At 38.8% G+C, this 12,886-nt stretch overlaps 1 protein-coding gene across 1 annotated transcript in view; it reads right to left on the minus strand.

The window, feature by feature from the left end:
* Positions 1 to 12,886, minus strand: part of LOC139158437 (solute carrier family 9 member C1-like) — a 186,295-nt gene that overhangs the window by 25,721 nt on the left and 147,688 nt on the right. The window contains exons 21-23 of the mRNA XM_070735749.1: positions 10,031 to 10,129; positions 8,771 to 8,971; positions 5,249 to 5,386 (exon numbers count right to left, since the gene is read on the minus strand). Of these exons, the coding sequence (XP_070591850.1) occupies positions 5,249 to 5,386; positions 8,771 to 8,971; positions 10,031 to 10,129 (438 nt within the window). The remainder of the gene's footprint in view (positions 1 to 5,248; positions 5,387 to 8,770; positions 8,972 to 10,030; positions 10,130 to 12,886) is intronic.

Here is a 12,886-nt window from a genome sequence, read left to right on the forward strand (position 1 = left end):
AAAGGGCTGTTTTTCACCCATTATTTCACAAAAATGGGATGGCAAAGGGTTTGGGGAGGCTGCAGAGAGCTCCTGGGGACTAGGGGAAGGCAAAAATGCCTCCATTTTTGTGAAATAAAGAGTGAAAAATGCTCATTTTTTAAATAAAAATTGGGTATTTTGCCATCCCACAGGAACTCCTTGCAGGCTTCCCAGACCCTTAGCCCGCCCAATTTTTGAAAAAAAAAAAAACCCCAACAAAAAAACCCCACGGGCTGAAAATGCCCCATTTTTTGCAAAAATGGGGCTGTTTTTGCTTTCTAGTTACCCCATCTAGCATGACTGGAGGAGGAATTCTGGGAGCTGAAGTCCACTAGTTTTAAAGCTGTCAAGTTTGAAGTTTGTAAAAGTGTACATGTTTGTAAAAAGTATACATGTTTGTAAAAAGTATTCTGCTAAACTGATATTAAACAATATATTACTACACTATTTGGTTCAGAATACTTTTTTCCTTTTTTTCCACCTCTAAAATCCAGGTGTGTATTATACTGTGAAAATTCAGTAGTTTATATTAAAACACTAGATATCCAGATGTATTCCAATCATTCCCAAATTGTATCTAATTCAAAAATATAGTTTATTGCCTTTCTCCACATCTTTTCAAAGCAGACAATCCATATACTGTACTTAAATAGCAGTGACATAAAAATCCAATACCATCTAGGAAACAGTGAATCCAGATATTCACATGAACAACGAACAAAATAAGGAAGGGGAACAAGTCAAGCCTACAAATTAATCAGAGGATAAAAAATGTCCACAGAATAAGACACAAACAACTAAACTGTACACAAATGCACAAAGCCTGGGGAACAAACAGGATGAACTGGAATTACTAATGCACGAGAGTGAATACGATCTAATTGGAATAACAGAAACCTAGTGGGATGAAACACACGACTGGAATATGCAGATAAAGGGTTACAATCTCTTCAAGAAAAATAGGTCAAACAAGAAAGAAGGTGGAGTTGCACTATACATAAAAGACCACTACACTGCTATATCCAACCGAAGAAGATAACCCCCCTAGAAAGCATATGGGTTAACATAAAAGAAAAAAAGTACAACACTACAATAGGAGTATACTACAGGCCACCAAACCAAACTGATACAATGGACAACCTCTTTACAAGCCAGCTAACAGAAATATGCAATAAGCACAACACAACAATAATGGGGGACTTTTAAGTACCCTGACATCAACTGGAAAACCAACTCGGCACCAAACGGAAAGTCTAATAGATTTCTCACCAGTCTCGCAGATAACTTTCTAGCCCAAAAAGTGGAAACAGGAACCAGAGGGACTGAAATAGTAGACCTAATAATAACAAACAGTGAAGAAATGATAAAGGGAATCGAAGTAGAAGGGACGTTGGATGATACTGACCACGTCATCCTAAAATTCAATATAATCCAATCACTAACTGTTGAACCCAACACCACTACAGCCCCAGACTTCAGAAAAGCGGACTTCAACAAGCTCGGACACAACCTGGAAAATATCCCCTGGAAGGAAGTTTATTTATTCCTCATGGGCTTCCCTAGGTATGCCTATGTTACACCAACACTCCGCAATCTGCATCAGTTTCCGGTCACAATTCAAAGTGTTGGTTATGACCTATAAAGCCCTTCATGGCCCCGGACCAGAATATCTGCGATACTGCCTTCTGCCGCACGAATCCCAGCGGCTGGTTAGGTCCCACAGAGTTGGCATTCTCCGGGTCCCGTCGGCTGACAGGACCCAGGGGAAGAGCCTTCTCTGTGGCGGCCCCGACCCTCTGGAACCAGCTCCCCCTGGAGATTAGGACTGCCCCCACCCTCCTTGCCTTTCGTAAACTTCTTAAAATCCACCTCTGCCATTAGGCATGGGGGAACTGAGACATCTCCCCTTGCCTATGTAGTTTTATGTATGGAATGTTTGTGTGTATGTTTTTATATAAGGGTTTTTTTAGGTTTTTAATGTAAAATTGATATTTTAGACTTAATATTAGATTTGCCATTGTATATTGGTTTATCACTACTGTGAGCCACCCCAAATCTGTGGAGAGGGGCAGCATACAAATCTAATAAATAATAATAATAATTTTATTTATTCGATTTTTATGCCGCCCTTGTCCTTACACTCAGGGTGACTTACAACATGTTAGCAATAGCACTTTTTAACAGAGCCAGCATTGCCCCTGTTGTGGTTGGCTCTGGCCCAGCTCCTGCCCCAAGGAATGTGGAGGTGGATGTGGGGAAAACATCCACATGCCACAGGCCTGTTTTGCTCCCAATAGAATCTCCCGACGAAGGCTCCTCTGATGAAGGAAGCATGAGTAGCAGGGAAGAGGGGAGTTTGACAGACAACCCAGGAGGAAATCAATCATCCTTATCATCCCTGGATTCTGAACAAGAACCTATGACAGACCCACGCATGCGTAGAGTAATGCATAGGAGAGAACTGAAGGATTATTACAGGAGATAAGTGCGGCCACCTGTGGTTGGGTGGGGCTGCTGTAATTAGTGCTACACATAAAAAGAGCAGTGTGCTGATTTAGCCTTGTGGAAGTTTGTCTGATTCATAGTTTCATCAAGATCGTGGTTTTGCTGTTTTCCCTGTTCAAGATTGTGTGTGGACTTTCTGGACTTTGGAATTGGACTCAATTTCCCAGTTACTGGGTGAGAAATTGGATTGCATTTAACCTGTGCCTTGTGTGTACCAGAAAATCCCTTTGACATTTAAAAGGGGAGTTTTTTCTGCTTTTCTGTTGGTAAAGACTTTTGGTTTTCCTTCTATCGTGTGGTGTGTGTCTTTTTGGACCAATTACCCTGTAATTACGGGCGGTTGGGACACGCCGGCAGAACAGCCCCCAAAATCCGGGTCCTCATTTTACTCACCTCGGAAGGATTGAAGGCTGAATCAACCTTGAGCTAGTGATGAGATCTGAAACGCTGACCTACAGATCTACAGTCAGCTTCAGTGGCCTGCAGTATAGCACTCTACCTGCTGTGCCACCCCAGCTAAAGGGTAAATCCACACCGGAAGCTTGGGAGGCCCTCAAAAACACAATCATAGATGCCCAACACAATACAATCTCTATGAAAAAGAAAAACAGGAAAACTAAAAAGAAACCAGCATGGCTAAACAAAGACCTCACAGACAGCCTAAAAGTAAAAAAGCCAAATACAAAAAATGGAAAGAAGGACACATAACCAAGGCAGAATTTCAACAAACAGCAAGAATCTGCAAACAAAAAATAAGAACAGCAAAGGCCCAACATGAACAATACCTAGCATTGAAAGTCAATGACAACAAAAAAAAGCTTCTTCCAGCACATAAAAACAAGAAGAAAATCAAGGAAACAGTTGCTACACTAAAAAATGAAGATGGTAAAGAAATCACAGACAACAGAGATAAAGCACAGCTGTTCAATGCCTATTTTGCATCCAGTCTTCACACAAAAAGGAACCACCAACCAACCAACCTGCAACCCAACTGCAATAAACAGCCCTGGAACTGAACTCAACATAAATAAAAACACAATAAGGAACCACTTGTGGGAGCTCAACAAGTACAAATTGCCAGGACCAGATGGACTACACCCCAGAATCCTAAAAGAAATGGCAGACACCATCGCGGAACCACTTCTCCTCATCTACCAAAAATCCTGGACCACAGGAGATCTACCGGAAGACTGGAAATGAGCTGATGTAGTCCCCATCTTCAAAAAAGGTAAAAAGACTGATCCAGATAACTACAGACCAATCAGTCTGACTTCTATACCTGGAAAAATACTGGAGAAAATAATCCAAAAACAACTTTGCCACTACCTAGAAACAAACAATATTATATCCAACAGCCAACATGGGTTTGTCAGAAACAAATCATGCCAAATCAATCTCATATAAATTTTCAACACCATAACCAAATCATATACTTGGACTTCAGCAAAGCTTTTGATAAAGTAGATCACAATCTCCTAATCCACAAATTAGAAAAAAAACGGGATAGACTACAACACATGCAGATGGATAAACCGTTGGCTGACCAACCGCACCCAACGAGTTGTCTTCAACGGCTCCAAATCCACATGGAAGAAGGTAGCCAGTGGGGTACCACAGGGTTTTGTACTGGGCCCTGTGCTCTTCAACATTTTCATCAATGACCTAGATGAGGGAACTAATCAAATTTGCAGATGGCACCAAGCTGGCGGGGATAGCCAACACCCTAGAGGACAGGCTCAAAATACAGAAATACCTAGATAGATTAACGCTGTGGGCCCAAACTAACAAAATTATGTTCAACATCGAGAAGAATAAAGTCCTTCACCTAAGTAAAAAAAAAAACCTAGACACGCATACAGTTTGGAAGGAACCCTACTTAGCAGTAGTGATCTCGGAGTCCTGGTGGGTAATCAACTAAATATGAGCCAGCAATGTGCAGCAGCAGCTAAAAAGGCCAACACAATCCTAAACTGTATCAACAGGGGAATACACTCCAAGACCAGAAAGGTCTATAATCTATAATCTATAATTCTCTGGTCAGACCACATTTGGAGTACTGCATTCAGTTCTGGTCACCACACTTCAAAAGAGATATAGAAACTCTGGAGAAGGTGCAGAAAAGAGCAACCAAAATGACTAGGGGACTAGAAACCAAGACTTATGAAGAGAGATTGCTGGAACTGGGCATGGATAGTCTAGAGAAAAGAAGGGACAAGAAGGACATGATAGCAGTCTACAGGTACTTGAGAGGTTGTCACAGAGAGGAGGGGGTCATGTTGTTTTCCAGGGCACCAGAAGGCCAGACGAGGAACAACAGTTGAAAGCTGACCAAGGAGAGATTCAACCTAGAAATAAGGAAGAACTTCCTGACGGCCAGAGCGATCAACCAGTGGAATGGCCTGCCAGCAGAGGTTGTGAACTCCTCAACTTTGGACATTTTCAAGAAGAGATTGGACTGTCATTTGGCTGGGGTGCTGTAGGATTTCCTGCTTAAGCAGGGGGTTGGACTTGATGACTTGCAAGGTCCCTTTCAACTCTAATAAATAAATAAATAAATGTCACTATAAATATTGACAGGGTTTGCTAGTTACCCTTCTGAAAATTATTAAAATTTTCAGCTTCTTCACTGATAAGTCTATTTCAGTTCCAGCACTGTTTAAGCAAGAGCATCAGCAAAACAACTTATACTAGAACCATTAAAAAAATCTGCAAACATGCTTACCAGATTTGGAAGACTATCTTTAAAGGCTTTGAGAGCAATATCAAGAGCAATTTTTAACCATATTTTATATTCCAGGGAAGGTGGTTCCAAAAATGTATCAAAAGCTTCATACAAGTCATCAATAGAGATCATCAATGTCTGAGGGAGAAAAAAGAATAAACAAGAACAAACATGTCTCAGGGAGACAATTACAACTATCATTGTATGTTGTATTTAGGCAACTGTGTTGACTTCAATTTCAACTTCTTGTCTGAACCTCACAAAATCCTGCTCTTTTCATACCCCCTGTATGAAAATGAAGCAAACATTGTGTGTCATCCTGTCATGAGAGCTACTACACAATACAAGTTGTACTTGTAATTGAGATAAACATGAAGTTCTCCACAAATGTGTATGCATGCACACAGACACACTGAGTCTCTCACAATAGAGTAGGAAGAAATTGAAATGGCATAAGGAGCTGGCAGGAGAAGAATGTTATTGGACTAAGACAAAAAAAATGAAACAATTGCTAGCAAGGAAAATTGGATTTATGTAGTTTCAGACTGCTGAGGATATGTAAGTTCCTGGATAATGGAAGATAATCAGAGGCCATAAAGATCATTCAGGTAGAAAGACAGCATAACATTGGATGTCTACATTGCATAGATTTCAGAGATGAAGAAGAGGAGCCAAAAAGCAAAGTTCTGCCAATATGAGAGCTGATTGCTAAGTCTTAATTAAATCCTGGGTTAATTCTCCAGGGAATTTAGTCATAACTGCTCACTTAAGTTTATTCAGGATGGTATTACTTTTGAAATCAAAAGTTATGCAGCGCAAATAGCGATATAAAACAATTTGTCATATTCCACTTTATTTTGAAGTTAAAAATGGAGGAAGGTGGAAAAGGATTCTCTCAGCTTCAAGTTGGTTAGTTTCTTTTTTCAAGTTATGCAAACATGTTTCTTTCTTCCCTTCCCCAAATAGTCTCTTTTCTTTTGTCAGACATGAAGTCAAAATGAATTGACAACCAAGTGATTTGATCTAAAAAGTCTTTCCAAGTAATCAAAGATTTTAGTCTCTCACTTTTGTGTCAAGAATCAAAATATATTCAGCTTCAATTTTTTTCTTCACTCTGTAAGATTAGAGAATGGTGGGCAGGAGAGAAGGAGGAAAAAAATGTCAAAGACAGAATTTAAAAGGCTCATACAAACCCATTATCATCTGTTAGGGCACTTATACAAATATTTACAGATAAAGAGCGAACAAAATAATGAGTGGTAAAATGGACATAAAATGGAGGAGAAGCGAGGAATGGAGGTCCTAACGAAGGCTAACGCCTCCCAAAATTGCTCCCAAAATCACCCCTCCATATGCTTTCTACGCTGCCCCAAATATCTCCCAAAATCACCCCTCCAAAAGCTTCTCCAAATTGCAATAATACCAATGAAAAAACTTGCAAGCCAGTAAGAGGTGGGTACATCATTAGCACCTGGAAAGAAACAGTGGGAGCAAGTAGAGCAATGGAAAAAACCCTGCAAAGACTTAGGGCTTGGAAAACATTCTTCTTTGCAGAAAGTAACAGTGAAAGAACTTGCAAGTGGGGAAGAACTGGGAACATCATTAGCAACTGATTAGAGCTGGAAACAAACATTTGGAGCAAGTTAGACCAATGGAACAAAAACCTCCAAAGACTTAAGGCTTGGAAAACATTATTTGCAGAGAATAAAAATGAAAGAGCTTGGGAACATTAATAGCACCTGATTAGGGCTGGGAAGAACCATCTGGAGAAAGTAAAGCAGTGAAAAAAACCTACAGAGAGAGGGTTTGGAGAACATTCTTGGCAGAAAGTAACAATGAAAGAGCTTGCAATCTGGTAAAAACTGGGACATTATTAGCACCTGGTTAGAGCTGGAAAGTAATATTTGGAGCAAATAGAGAATGAAAAAAAAATCAAAGACGGGTTTGGTTAGGTGATAGACACTGCATGGATCCGAGATTTAGGAGATTAGCCAGAAGGCAAGAGATGTTCAGGGAAAAGTTTTGAATCTGCTATTTAGAATGTGGAAATCAATTAATCACTTCATATCCTGAATTGCCCGGAAAAGAAGACACTTTCGTTTAAACTGCTTGAAAAAGATGGATGCTCTGCCTTGGTTGCTAACAGTAAGCTTTTGATGTTTTTATGATAAACTGTGCTAAATTAGTTTTAACATGAGTCACAGATAAAATACAGCCAAGTAAAATTTCCTCAGCTCATTAGAGAGATTTATAGCTTTGTAATACTCAGCCTGTGAGATCGGAATGCGTGTTAGCAGACAGCATTGTAAACCTGATGATTTGCCAGTGTGGCAGAGAAGAGAAATAAAGATTTATTATTTGAAAATCTAAGCCTTGAACAGAGAATTTTGGAGCAGCTTCAGCTTGATCAGAACAGTTAGGGCTGGGGGAAAAAGCTACATTCATAGTATAAGACACACCCTAATTATCAGCATCTCTAAGGAAGGAAAAAGATGTGTCTTATATGCCGAAAAATAGGGTAATTACAGTCTAGTTTCTATGGGGACCTAAACATCTATAAATATTGTATATTAGAAAATGTATAAAAAATCCCTTCATTTTTGCAGGCGCTGCTTTGAATCCCAGTGAGGGGAGCCTCAGGGGAATCCCAGCGCTTCGGCTGGCAACGGAAGTCCGGATGCAGGGATTCCCAGCGGCACAAGGCAAAAGGGGTGACTTTTGGGATGGGGGTTGCACGCATTATTTGCTTTTACATTGATTCCTATGGGGAAAATTGCTTCGTCTTACGAACTTTTTATCTTATGAACCTGGTCACGGAATGAATTAAGTTCATAACACGAGGTATCACTGTATCTGAAACTAATTAAACATAGAATCTATATATATTCTTGACCAAAAATTTATATATTTGTTATGTCTGGGATGGTCGTCGACTTCCATTGAGCAAACAACTTTGGGAAGGATATACATGAAATGCTAAGGACAGACACCAATGTAGCCTCCCAGATCTGTCAGATCAATATAGGCGAACAGTGTGACAGATGTCACAGCCAGTTTGCCCTTTCATCAATAGCTATGTAGGAAGCACTGAAAATGGAGAATCAGTTGTTTTTCTATAACTGCCAGTACAAATGCCTTAGGTAATTTCTTCAGCCATAAATTTTGTAACAACATTTTATTATTTTTAAGACAGCTTATCTGGCAAATATTAACTGAATTAATTTTGTGCAATGGACACAATAATTGGCTGCTTTCTATACTGTCATACACTGATATAATTTATCTTTTACAGCATTAGAGAAAATAGAAATACAAAGCAATTAGATAATATGTTTTGTTTAAAATTTGTCAAGATTTAAGTGATTTAATGTTAAGTATTTTGAATTCAGTTTTAAAACCTAAAATATGAACTACCATTATGAAACTTTTACATATTTTATATAATTACATATAATTTCTTATTAGTCAAAAACTTTAATTTAATACTATGTAAAATCACTTTGTAAAGTAGAATTCTCCAACCTGCACAGCAGTTTCACAAAAAATTTCATATTCCATTTCTTCCCTAGTTAAGCAGTTGAGCTCTCCTAGTATAGCTCCAGTCACAACGTAATCTGTGTAGTGAGATTGAACATGAATTCTTCTGACACTATTTTTGTCAGTGTCTTTTTCACTATCTTTAACTTCTTTAGAAACTCCATAAGAAGGGACTTTACCAGAAATCTAGGTATAAAGAAACAGTAATAATTAAATTTAGGAAGATAATTAAATAATAATTTGCATGTACTAATATAGGTTTTCACAGCTAGCATCAATGAAGTGATGAGCTTTTAGGCTGGATGTCGATGGTCTAATTTTCTTTTATTTTGCTGTTCCACCAGCCATCTTCAGAAGCAGAGTGGGCTGCTTTGTGGTACATTTCTCATCAGATAAAGAGAACTGAGCTATGCTTACTGGGCTCTTATATATGAGCCTGGAAAGCTGATTTCTCACTGGTCTCATTGGTCCTTCTATAAGTGAACTTCTAATTGGATTATTTTGGAGAATTTCAAGAGTTATGGTTCCTGATTGTACTGTTTTTAAGCCAGGATGCTGCTAGGTATTCTTTCAATCAGCAGTCTGGCTCAAAGATAGGTTAATCAGGAACTGGTATTTTTGAATTTCTTCAAAATGAACCAATCAGACAAAGAACTAATGAAGACTCAGCTTTCTTGTTTATCCCAGATATGGATCGATTAGAGGTCATCTTGCTACCATGGTATCACTGCTTCAATTATTTGCACCTATTTCATTTCACTATTAACCTTTTAAATATATATCTGAAAGATACACTCCAGTAAATGCAGAAAGACAGTTAGAAAGCAAATAATCCCAAAAATAAATAATCCTAAATCCTCAGTTGAATAGAATCAACCAAATCCTCATTTTATTAGAATAAATTAAAAGGAAAATATGAGCATACAGGTTTTTAAATTTTTCAGAATTTTTCATCAGACAATTGCTAGTAGACAGGGACATCCAGAGGGCATGTCAATAAAATCAAGGAGGTAGTTACAATGCATGATCAAAGCCCAACCCCTTCTTTAAATGCAACACATATTAATTATAGCAAACACCAGTCTAAAACTTTTACTGGTAACAAAAGAGGCATTCAGTTTTCAAGTAGCAATTGAGAGTTACAAATTGTATACAATATTACTACAGTAGCATTCTACGTATTTCCTCATTAATTTCATCAATCCCAGTTATATTCCTGAAAATTTATTGATACCTATATCTTACCTTAACCATCCCTGATATAATTAGATGGATTCCTTGTGGCATATCGCCTTCTTCACATATGTTATCTCCATAATCATAATAAAGAATGTTTGCTTTTTTCTGAAAATAAAATTATTTTATTTTATTTTATTTATTTGTTTGTTTGGATTTGCTTAGATTTCTATGCTGTCCTTCTTCGTAAACTCAGGGCAGGTTACAAAAGTAGGAATAAAATACAAGATTATTATTATTTATTAGATTTGTATGCCGCCCCTCTCCGTAGACTCAGGGCGGCTCACAACAGTGATAAAAACAATACATAATGACAAATCTAATAATTAGAATCTAAATAACAATAGTACATTTAAAAAGTCTAAAAAGCAAGGAACCCCAATATAAAAAACATACATACAATCATATCATGCACAAACACTACACAGGCAGGGGGAGATGTCTCAGTTCCCCCACGCTTGACGACAGAGAGGGGAGATACAGCAAAGGGAAACCCAAACATCCAGAGGTGGACTGCTAAGATGGAATTGTGATTTGTGCTCATCCCCGCAGCTCTAAGTCCAGCACAATTATGCTACTGCACCTGGGCAGGTAGCAAAATCACGCACGGACATGCAGGTGTGCCTGTGGCAAGGAAGCAAAAAAACGCACCAAAACATGGGTGCACATGTGTCTTTGTAGGCAGTTTCGCTACCTGTCTAGGTGCAGTAGCATAATTGCACTGAACTCCACTAGCACTCAGAGCCATGGGGGCAAGTACACGTCACCGTTACACCTTATCAGCCCATCTCTGCAAACATGTAACTAGTATTAATACCCCAGAGTTATAAAAACATTCACATTTATTCTAATCACAGGCAGTCACTAAAAAGGACAAGCAAGCAAGAAAGCATACAATGAGGAATGCTCTGGCACTATCTGCCTAGCATATTATGCTTCATATTGTTACTGTGAAACTGACTAGAGTCTTATCAATTTCAGATTGCAACTACACCTCAGCCAGAAGGTTCTAATTCACTAATTAAAGTCATGGGGATGAGCTTGTTAACTTGCACTTAGCATTTTTCAGGGGAGTGCTAGGCTGGGAAGAAAAGTCACTCAGGAAAAAATAATTTGTATAGACAATCTTGCCACTGTAGGAGGATGACAACAGAGATGTTGATTTGGGACAGAGTAAGGATGTGGTGAGGGTGATGAAGTGTCTCCCAGGGGCCACTGCCAGCAGGGACAGGAGGCGGATTACAAATATTGTGAAGGCTGTAAGTAAAGATAATAACGTTGATGTGGTGGTGCCTCTTGGCACAAATGATTTGTCCCAGCGAAATGTTAATCAAGTAAAAAGAGATTTCCAATGTCTTAGTGTGGAGCTGGGCAGAATAACTGATTCAGTGACTTTCTCAAAGCTGTTACTGGTTTGTGGTCAGGAGGATCAAACAACTTGTATTGCAGAGTTTAATGAGCGGTTAAGGCAGTGGTGTAAAGCTGAAGGTTTTAGATATGTTAGTCATGGTGTTAATAGGTGGTCTAATAGGGAGTTGTTTAAGAGGGATGGTTTGCATCCATCATACAGAGGTACCCAGGTGCTTGGTGTGGAGTTCAGAACTTTTCAGAACCTGATGCTTGGTGAGGAGTTCAGAACCTTTTTGGACAGGCATTTAAACTAGGTAAAGGGGACAGAGATGTAAACAATGTGGATGATTTCTGTCCCCGGACAACGAGGATAAATCAGTTTGTTGAAATTTATGAAAAGGGAGCTGTAAATGAAATAGATGTAGTTGTTGAGGATAAGGGACAAACAAATAATGCTAATAATGTTCTTCAGGTAATGTGCACAAATGCTCGAAACTTGAGCAACAAGCTCTGTGAGTTAATGGCCATAATATCTAGAGATAATTTGGATCTGGTTGCCATAACTGAGACATGGTTTAAGGACTTCAATGATTGGGAAATATCCATACCAGGATATACATTGTATAGGAAGGATAGAGTAGAGAGAAGGAGAGGTGGAATAGCCATTTATGTTAAGGAAAGTCTAAAAGCAACACTAATTTAAAATACATATAAAGAGCTGGAGACTCTCTGGGTTTGCATGCAAACTAAAGAGGGTTTTGTCATTAGATTTGGGGTAATCTATAGGCCTCCAGGGCAATCTGAGGATTATGACATGATGCTGGATGAAATTAACCAAATGGCAGTAAAGGGAGATATTGTGATAATGGGTGATTTCAACATGCTTGATGTTAACTGGAATATCCCTAGTTCCCTTACAGGCAAAAGTATGAATATAGTAGAGGCCCTTACAGGAGCTCCTCTGGCACAGTTGGTTAAGATACCAACTAGAGGGGAGAATATTCTAGATTTAGTTTTTATGAATGGGAACCGGGTTTCTCTGTGGCGGCCCCGGCCCTCTGGAATCAACTCCCCCCGGAGATTAGAACTGCCCCCATCCTCCTTGCCTTTCGCAAGCTCCTAAAAACCCACCTATGTCACCAGGCTTGGGGAAGTTGATATGCCCCTTAGCTAATACAAGTTACTGTATGTATGGTTTTGTTTGGGTTGTGTGATGAACATTTTTATGATAAGGGTTTTTTCTGTTTTTAATATTGGATTTGTATATTGTTATTGTGTTGTGAGCCGCCCTGAGTCTTCGGAGAGGGGCGGCATACAAATCTAATAAATTATTATTATTATTATTGTTGTTATTATTATTATTATTATTATTATTATTATTAATTATTAAGGTGGGAGAAAATTTAGGTTGCAGTGACCACCTATGCTTGTGGTTTGATGCAAGCAATCCTATACTACAACCAAAGTATTGGATTTCAGAAAAACAAATTTCAATAAAATGGGGGAATATTTAAA

The sequence above is a fragment of the Erythrolamprus reginae genome, chromosome 1, assembly GCF_031021105.1.
Source record: "Erythrolamprus reginae isolate rEryReg1 chromosome 1, rEryReg1.hap1, whole genome shotgun sequence".
NCBI classification, from domain to species: Eukaryota; Metazoa; Chordata; class Lepidosauria; order Squamata; family Dipsadidae; genus Erythrolamprus; species Erythrolamprus reginae.